The sequence below is a fragment of the Lolium perenne genome, chromosome 2 (genome assembly GCF_019359855.2).
Source record: "Lolium perenne isolate Kyuss_39 chromosome 2, Kyuss_2.0, whole genome shotgun sequence".
In the NCBI taxonomy this organism is placed as follows: Eukaryota; Viridiplantae; Streptophyta; class Magnoliopsida; order Poales; family Poaceae; genus Lolium; species Lolium perenne.
Window position 1 is genome coordinate 212,952,612 of NC_067245.2, and position 10,210 is coordinate 212,962,821.

At 48.0% G+C, this 10,210-nt stretch overlaps 1 protein-coding gene across 1 annotated transcript; it reads left to right on the forward strand.

The window, feature by feature from the left end:
* The first annotated feature begins 336 nt into the window (after positions 1-336).
* On the forward strand, positions 337-8,475 carry LOC127329123 (BTB/POZ and MATH domain-containing protein 2-like). The gene is made up of 2 exons (XM_051355666.2): positions 337-1,376; positions 7,989-8,475. Exons 1-2 carry the CDS (start codon positions 337-339, stop codon positions 8,035-8,037), a joined length of 1,089 nt encoding a protein of 362 aa, XP_051211626.2. The 3' UTR covers positions 8,038-8,475.
* The last annotated feature ends 1,735 nt before the right edge of the window (positions 8,476-10,210 follow it).

The window sequence follows — 10,210 nt, forward strand, 5'->3', positions numbered from 1 at the left end:
ATCGAATCTCGTTAAGTTTAAAATTTCCGAATTTTTTTTTTGGGACGCGACTGGGGAGCGACGTCCCCCAAAGACGGCACGAACGAAACACGTCCCCCAAACGCTCAATCCGGCACGGTTTGGGGGATGATTTGGGGGACGCGGCTGAAGATGCTCTAAACGTGGTTCGTCTCCGACTATGTTTCTCACCCCTTTCCAGTTTGCGTTCGGGAATCGGGACTTTCTTTGTTAAAACCCGTAAACACGCACTAACTTCATAGGTAGGTTAGCCGGTTCCCACAAAACAAAACACGCATTAGATCGAGAGAGAGAGAGCTTCCGTCAAGTACGTCCGCCATGTCTACCAGCGGCGCCATCGGCAAGACGTGGAGATCTGCCTCCACTATCGTTGCCACCAAGGAGATTGGGTACCACCTCCTGAAGATCGACGGCTACTCCCACACCAAGTCCATCCCGTGCGGTGAGTGTATCAAGTCCCAGCCTTTCACCGTGGGCAGCCATCGTTGGCGTCTGTGTTACTACCCCAATGGTTACGAGTTGGCGTATAAGGACTACATATGCATCAACCTAATGCTCGACGAAGATGTCGCCACGGTGGTGTACGCAAAACATGTCATCTATTTCGTCGAGGAGCAAGCATTATCCACGGTAAATGCATCACCGGTTGACATATTTTCTAGCCGTGGTAAGAGCCCGTACCCAAAATTCGTTAGGTGGAGGGAAGACTTTGAGAATCCTAAGCGCCTTAGGAACGATTCGTTCACCATCCGGTGCGACATCATCGTCATCAACGATTGCCGCACGGAGGATACGTCCTTCAGCTCGGTGCCCCCTTGCGACCTACGGCAGCACTTCGGCGATCTCCTCGACAGCCAGAAGGGTGCCGACGTGGTGTTCGAGGTCGCTGGTGAGACAATGGCCGCGCACCGGTGCGTGCTCGCGGCCCGATCGTCGGTCTTCTGCGCCGAGCTGTTCGGATCAATGAAGGAGGGAGACAGCGCCGGGGTCGTACGCATAGAAGACATGGAGGCAGATGTATTCAGGGACTTGCTCTTCTTTGCCTACACTGGCACCTTACGGGCGACACAAGATGAAGATTTCAAGCTCCAGCATTTGCTTGTCGCCGCGGACAGGTATGCTATGGAGAGACTGAAACTGATTTGCGAGGAAAAGCTATGCCGGGACGTAGAGGTGGGAACGGTGGCGACTGTCTTGGCGCTTGCCGAGCAGCACCATTGCGACAATCTGAAGAAGGCGTGCTTTGAGCTCCTCAGCTCTCAGGCAAATATGAGGGCAGCCATGGCCACTGATGGGTTCGAGCATCTGCGTAGGAGCTGCCCTTCACTTGTGGATGAGCTGATTGCCATGTCCTTGGCGTCTCAGTTGTGCAATACCCCAATGTTTTAGAAAATGTAGTCCATCGTTTCTAGACTAAGCTAATCAGGTACCTGTCTCAGTGTAGGCATGCATACTCCAAGTTCGAGTGCTACTACTCGCAATTGTTTTTTTTTCAAAACGGAGGCAAAAGCTTTGCCTCATCTATTAATTAAGCAGAAGGTGCCCGATTTTTAGGAGAAAACCGGGCATAAACCTACAAAGACAGGGTCAAGCCCACACCCACCCACACGACGCCACGAAGGCACACCGAGCCACCCTGGCTACCCATATAAGCTACACAAACGCGAAGCTCGAGTTGGCCTATACCAAACAGATGGCTCCCCAAGAAAAGGCCGGTAGCTCCGATAATGACGACGAGCCACGGAGAGGAGATGCACAAGACCTGCGCCGAAAAAGATCTTCACCATCGAACCGCCCCTCGTAGGTTGTACACCACCCAAAGGCAGCTTCGACTTCACAGCAAGAGGAGGCCAACCTGAAGACATTCGGACACGCCGGAACGGAGCCGACTAACACGGTCTTGCAGCAACCAAACCATGCTCAACGTCATTGTCGTTGCCGCCCAACTACTCGCAATTGTAGTGATGTTGTACCATCCTTCTTAATGAGATGCTACGAGGATCCTCGCTCGTCGTCTTACTTTTCTTTTCTCGGTGTAGGCCTTCATCTATTCTAACAGGATGCAAATTCCTCTGTGTTTTTTTTTCTCTTTCCATGAGGAAGAGCCTCTGTTTTGTCAGGAAGTACGATATCAGTCAGAATTTTGGCAGTGGTAGTTCATGAAATGAAATGGTCCCTAGCTCTCCCACCCAAAGTGTGCGCGGGGGCGTGGATGTTTACTTTCCTTTATTTGTCTTCTCCTTTAACAAAATTTAAAATGTTAAAAAATTCAAACAAAAAAGGGATTTGCTAGATCTCAGCTAGCTAAAAACTAAGTTTGTGCTTAGTCAAGTCTTACACCGTTTGTTTTGCATCGTGATTCATGCATATAAGTTGTGAGTTAGGTTCAACTGAGTTTCTCAGTTACAACTTGAGTTGCAACTGAGATTATTTCAGTTACAAGTGGAGATGCAACTAATTAAGGAAAATTATCTAAAACGTTAGATTTTCTTTGTGATTAGTGCTAACTTTGCAACTGAGATTTGATATATCATCTGACTGAGAACGAATTTAGTTCTCAGTCGACCTAGAAATAGTCACGCCCAACAAAAACTCTCTTTTACATCTTCACATGTTGTGTACGCACAAAATCTTTCCACGAAGAATCGACTTGTTGCTTCAGCTATGTAAAAAATGCAAAATTTGGTGCTAAAAGTAAGACTTTTTTGTGAGACATGTTTTATCTTTTTTTAATCGACCATAAAATTATCGGATTTCCAAGAAACTATACGAACACACATAGATTATCGAAATGCATACACGATTTTTTTTTGGATAATTAAAAGTATATTTTTGTTTGGAGGAAGCATAGATTTTTTAGTTAAATTTGTGGTCAATACTGATCCCCATAAATAGGAACTTGTGTCGGCTGGTAGCTTGGGGCTGCTGGCCTAGCCTGAATAATGGTGGTTGGGTCATACAATTCTTCTCGTGCCAATTTGTTCATCTGCTTGATGCTGGTCTTATCTATCTGGTTGTCAACGAGTTTCGTTTTTTTCCATCGCAGATCTTTATTTGGTGCATGATGCACTGGAGATCTAGATCGGAATCGACCCGGTCGTGCACGTCCTTATGTTTCGCTAGAGGCTACATGAGGATGTGGCGTGAGCTCTAAGTAAAGATATCCATGGTATTGACGAAGGTGGAGAAAGTCATGGTGGCTGCGATTGGAGGTCTTGAAGTTATGATGGAAAGGTGTTTTGGATGCCCTGAAGACTATAGTACAACAGTTCTTCCTATGTGTCAAGGGTTGGAGAATTGCAGCAACACCTTGGCAAGAGGGGTTGGCAGCACACATGGACTACATTTTGGGTGGCGCTCTTCGAGTAACGAGTGACATGGTTATACCATATTGGGTACTCGACATTACCAACTCTAGTGCGGATCCAGGAATGATTGAATGAATCCCAAGAAGAGTCCAAGACTAAAAACTAGATGAAATTAGGCAAGTATTAGCCAATTCGGGTAAATCGACATATGTCATTGTAACCGATCCGGGGATGGAATCTGAGACCTAGCTCACTATATAAGGGTTGGGAGGATCCACAGGGGAGGGCATCGAAAATACTTGTAACACCACACATTGTTGCAAACCCTAACTCCAATACAATTTCGGCGGCTTTTAACCTCCAATCTACTTTTCGCCGGATACCTAGCTAGTTTGTCTGATAAGTCTTGGAAAGCACCAACTCTCTCTTTTTCCTGAAAACCCAAGTCCATACTTATTGGCATTTCCGAGGTTAACCCTCGTCATCGAGTCACTTTTCCAAGGTGACAACCCAATGTCAACTCAAGTTCTGGCCTTCATTGGTTGTATCTGGCAATAGTCTTGCTAAAAGCATTGTTCTAGAAATTTGGAGTTTTCTAGGATGAAAACCCAAGATTTCGATCAGACAACGAAAAAGCAACTGCATAGTTTCTTTGTTGGAAGCATCACTTTTGGGGAATCTTTTTTATTGTCTTCGGTGGTGGTTAGAGTGTTTTTGTTGTGAGTGTTTCATCACCACGACGGATTTTTTCTTTTATCTCTTTTTTATTTTTTCTTAGCTCCGTGCATCCTTGTTGTCTTTGTGTATCTTTGCGATATTAATATATTCTTTTTATCGAGAAAAAGATGGGCCATGATGTATACTTCCGATGTCTTGGGCCATTTGCTAGACAGGGTATATGTTCGATGCAAATGGTTCCAACATTCAGACTCCACAAACTGGGAGTGCTCCTGTTACTGTTTCCATGTGTCGACCAAACAGAGAATTAGCACCATCATTTGGGAAGAAAAGGCGAAAAGCTTTTGCAACGGCAAACTGCACTGCGGACAGGCACGCCACTCACTGTTGCCCTGAAGGAAACCCCGTGTGCTTCCCAGGCACGATGGCAGTGGCGTTCAAGGATGTCGTTCCTCTCCTTGAAGGCACCGATATGGAGCGTGAATCTCTATCTCTTGCACCAATTCCGCGAGTTCTCTACGTGAAAACCCTGCTTTGTTTTCGATAAAGCGGGAAGCGGCGGTTACGTCGTTTCCTCCTTAAGGGTGTCACCGTGGAGTTTCGGTACCTCTGTCTAATTTTGTGTAGTCAAGCTAGTTTTTCTCGTCACAGGGTGTGCTGGATTTCGAGGCGGTGGCCTCAAGGTTGTTCTTGCATGTTGGATGGCGCCCCCGAATATCTGTGCAGCTATGACCCATGGGGAGTTGTGACTCTAGGAGGTGGTGTTGTGGCTCGTCAGATGGTGGGAGGCGACATGGTGCAACGAGGGTGGCGGGGTCTGTCGGCTCAGGCAGATGTAACTTTGGGCTACTTTTTCTTGCATGTCGGGGTAGCGACCTCGGATTTGGCATGTCCGTGGTCTACGAAACATATGCTTCTTTGCAACTTGGGTTGCGATCATCTAGGTCGTGCAGCGTTGCGGCTCGCTTGCAGGCGGAGGACGTCGGGGCGGCGGCCCCGCGATGTGGTGACGGTGCGCGGCAGCTAGTTGGATGCCAGGGTGGCGGCCCCAGGTTGTGGTTATCATCGAGGGTGGAGTCTTTGGCAGCGTCGACCACGTGTCGTGTGGGCTACGGGTTGTGCTCGATGTTGGTCGTCGGCGTCATGCTGGTGTAGCTAAGGGTCTGCTTCTTCATCAACGTCGAAGTGTCCTGCTTCTCCCCACTAGTAGAAAAAGGGGCAATAGGCCCGATCCATTTGGGCCTTCAGACCCGGTTCCCGAACCGGGACCAATTAGGCGGGACTAAAGGGGGTACCCTTTAGTCCCGGTTCAAAGATTAACCGGGCCTAAAGGCCTCGACACGTGGTGCGGCCAGGGACCTCGCGGTGGAAGGCCTTTGGTCCCGGTTCGTGGTACGAACCGGGCCTAGGTTTCTCTGCCGCGGCAGAGAATTGCTATTTCTCTGCCGCGGCACAGATTTAGGCTGTACCAGCGTTTCTCTGCCGCGGCAGAGAAACAGGGCGTTTCTCTGCCGCGGCAGAGTTTCAGCAATGCATATATATCATTCAAGAAACCACAAAAAATCGTCATGAATATATATAGACATCGTCAATAGTACACGACATAGTCAACACAGTACACGTAATGCATGCATATTTACAATACAACATCTCCTCGATGAATTTCCTCCGCCGTCACGATCTTCCGATAGTGCTCTCCACCTGGGGTAAGGACCTCGGTAATAAAGAATCCCGCGATTTCCTCTTGAATTGCTTTTATTTGATCCGCTGTTATGAGAGTGTCCCGCAGGCGTGTCATCTATATTTAAAAAAGGAGATCAATATATGAATGGAACTCAATACAATAGATGGTACTAATTAAGATTAATTGTGAAAATTTGTTATCGTACACGAGTGTGGTGTATTTGGGCATCCCCACCCTTGGGACAGGACATGTCACGCATGAAGGTGCAGACGTAGTATCCACATAAGTTATTCCCTTGTTCCTGCCTCATACACTTTACGAAAAAATAGTTCGATCAAACTAATAATCAAGCATCGTATTGAAAGTAAATATCATATATAAAGTTTCACGGACATAGCTATATATATAGTACTACTTACAGGGTAATCTTCAAATGTAAGCTCCGGTTTCCATTTACCCGGAACAGTATTGATGAACCGTTTCCAAGCCCTGCCCGGCAAAAAATAATGAGTAAATGAGTAATTGATTAGTTGATGATATCTTCGAATTAGAACAGATGAAGATGCCAATACGAAATTGATTGAAACTACCTCTGGAGGATGGCAGCCATGTCCGCCCATTCCGCATATTCTTTACGTTTCGAGTCCATGACTTTTACAACTCCAAGGGGAAGATCAATGATTAGGAGAATAAAGTGGAATCTGCACAAGCATAGCTCAATGATTACGAGAATAAAGTGGAAGGTGCACAAGCATAATGTATGTTATATATAACACTCACTTGAAGTTGTAGGGAAAGAATATATCCTCTTTGTCTGCTTGCTTCTCTAAAAACATTACGATGTTGTCCTCTGTGTCCTTGGGGTACTGTCGAACCGTAACTTCATGAACTGTGTTTGGGTCTATGAACCCCAGCGGTAGGAGCTTGCCTCTTTTGTATTCCAGCTTCTTCATTCTGCATAATTAAATGTATAGCGTACACAAAGAATATAATGAGGATAATTGTTAGTGCAAATGAATGAGCTACAAACTTAATTACACAAATAAATCACTTACGAGTGCGTAGCAACTGATGACAGCTTTGTCGAGGGCGTCTTGATTGAATAACTGAAACAGTTCTTCTAACTCAAGGTTTATCTCGTCTTCCCCCCGGAAGTAATGCTCATCTCTAAGATACACCGTGAGGTAGCTTTCACATCTTCGACAGGCTTTCAGGTACCAGTCATGCAACTTTTGCATCTGAGTCCCTAGACACGCGAGCTCGCCAGGTTTGACGAGATCAGATCCGTATCTATACTTGTTTACCACTTGAGCCGTTGGATAGTAATCTTCGTACTCAACTGATGCTCCCTGAGCTCTAGCCGCCCGTTCGATCATCGATGCCGTCTCTGGATCATGATAGGGCTCCACGATGAAGTGGGGTACGGCCTGAATGTCCTGATGTCCAAGCTGGGCGACTTTTTTTTGCTTCTTTGCTCGCTCTAGAGGACTGTCCAAGAGAGCGGTCATAATCAGCTCTCAGCTCAGGTCTCTTCATTCTCTTCTCGGCAAAGTGCTTCACTGTCTGCGGTGGAATAAACATCTTCTTCGGCGCAAGAAACACCTTTTGCTCTTCATTCTGCTCATGTGGTAACAACTCTGGAGTCTGTGCCCTCATTGGAGTTGATGATCTCTTCGGAGCTGTAGGAGGTGCCGCGGACCGCTTCCTCTTTTGCTTAGGTGGAGGCGGCGGAGTCTCCTGACGAGGAGGAGGAGGCGGCGGAGTATTTTCACGCGGAGGAGACTGGTCATGGATAGGGGAATCATCATCGCGCAGAGGAGAATCATCACGCGGAGGAGACTGCACAGGTGGCGGAGGAGGCGGAGGTGGCCTGCTTGTTGGCTTCTCACCTGGAAACACAATGTTCTCCTTCCGCCATTGCACGGTGGTTCTACGGGCTTCTCCCAGTTCTTTGATTTCCCCATCTTCACCTGCAGGGTGCTCAAGCACCAACCCCTCATACTCTCTCAACACTTCATCCACCATCACAACGGCAAAGTCATCTTGGACCGGACGGCAATGGTAAGACCTTGTAGGTAAGAGGATGCCGACCGCCGCCTTGAAGGATAGGTTGAAAACTTTAACATGCAGCTCACAAGGACGGCTCTCAGTGAGATCATCCACGGGGGGGTAGCGAGAAGGCTCGACCACCTGGTCATCATCATCATCATTATCCACCTGCTGAGAGGAAGCCACGCTGCTTTTCCGGTGTGGTTGAGATTGCAGCGGGGCGAGGGCATTGAGCAAAGGCAGATCTACAGCCTGCCCCCGAGCCATCTGAGATGTAAGTACTTGGGTTACCATGGTTAATTGGGCTTTCATGGTGCTCATACCCTCCTCTAAGTTAGCCAGGCGGTCTGTTTCCCTTGCCTTCCTCCTCTCATGGCTTTTATCAGGAAATCTCTTCCTTTCCGCAGGAAAGCCATACTTCCACGGAACGGAGCCTGATGTGCCTCGTGTTCGTCCGCCGTGTTCTTTGTTCCCAAGGGCGCGTGTCAGCTCATCGTTCTCTCTTTCGGGCTGGAACAACCCCGCCTCCACGTCCCTATGTGCTTGTTCCAGGGCATCAATGGGAACCTTCAGATGAGCTTTCTTATAGATGCACTTCCCTGTTTCTGGATCCAACGTTCCCCCAATCCCGTAGAACCACTCCTTGCACCGTTCGATCCAACCGTGTGTCCCTAATCTGATCCCTTTACTGGTCAGTTCCGCCTCAGCTGCCTGCCACTTAGGACGGTTAGCCCTGTATCCACCTGGACCCAGAATTTGGTGATATAGCTTCAACGCAGCATTTTCCTTATTTATTTCCGACCTTCTCTTAAATTCTTCTGACTCCGTGCTGTACTTCACGAATTCGTCCCAGTGATTTTTTACCTTCTCACTGTCCGGAGTCTTCTTTAACTTGATAAGGTGGCGCAATCTTTTCTTGTGGCTCTTGAATAGTTCGGCCATCTTCTTCTTGCCAAACTCGCGGAGGGCCTGCTCCATCTTGGCCTTTTCAGCGTCACCCCCCTCTTCGGGTACTATGTTGAAATGTGACATGAGCTTGTTCATAATGCTGTTTTTGGCTACATCATCGATATAAAGACCTTGAGCTTCTTCCTCTGCAGACAGCACTAGTCCCTTCGGCTTGTGCCATTCTCGAACGGTGATCGGGACGTGGTCCCTAACAAGCACTCCGCATTGAGCTATAAATGCCTTTGCACCTTTCTCTGGAGCAATCGGTTTACCATCATTTTCGATGTGGGTGATGTCGTGCCTAACACCGTCATCCAACTTTTTGGTCGGGCCTCGCTTCCTCGACTTTACAGAAGAAGTGCTCGATCCGGAGGGCTAAAAAAGAAATAGTTCATAGTCAGTACAATTTAATTAGTTAATGCATCTAGTCGATCAACAGCGGCTTAATTAATTTATATACCTCGGTGATAACTACAGTTCGGGAGCCATTATGATGATCTTGTTCCTCACCGGCGCCACTAGGATCTTCTTCCTCAATATTCTCCGCTCCCTCACCGGAGTCATTCAAATAAGTTGCGGTGACATCGTCACCGCCATCATCTGGAATAACGTCGTCGTCGCGATCATCCAGAGTACCGTTTGCTATGAGTTCCTCCATGAAATTTTCTTGAATTTCATCTCTGTCCATGCTTTCTACAACGACCTGCAAGCTATACATAGGAACCATCATATGATCAAATTAAGGATAATGCAGAAAACTGAAAATGGAGTTACATATGTAGTTCTTAACTAAGGATCGATAATATAGTGCTGAAAGCAGAATCTGCGATTACATGCATACATAGATCGGGTTCATGTTTATTTAACCCTAATACATATCAATCACTACTACAACCACTCAACCGCGCAGACCGGGTCCTAGAGGGCGCCGACCGGGTCCTGAGCCGCGCTGGGTGTACCCCCAAAGCCACGGAACAACAACGGGAGCATAGCTAACATGAGATCCCCGCATAACGCTCCATCCGGTCCTATACATGTTGTCTAACGCGTACATGTAACGGCGAACGTGCTGGTCCTCCGCTTCAATGCGCTGAGCTACCTCCTCCGGCGGGGCCGGCTCCCTCTGAAACAACCGTGGCCCATAAGACCTCCACCAAAGAATATCCGGGTCGACAACGAGACCCGGATTCCGCACCAAGGTGCGCGACCCGGAAGCTAAGACCTCCCAGTGCCACCCCGGCGGAGCCCAGTCCCGGACCTCCCCCATCTGCTCCATCTCCTCTAGAAGAGTCAGACCACGGCGCGGCGGCTGTCGCGGCATCGTAGCTACGAAAACAAATCATATATATATGTACCAACGTTAACATAAATTAAAAAATAACTTCACTATATGTTAGTCGGCGCCGGCACTACCATTTGGGGGGCGCCGGCACTACCTGCTCTATACAGGGGCGCCGGCAGGGCGCCCGGCACTACCGCGTAAGGGGGCACCGGCACAACATCTTCTATTTGGGGGCGCCGGCAA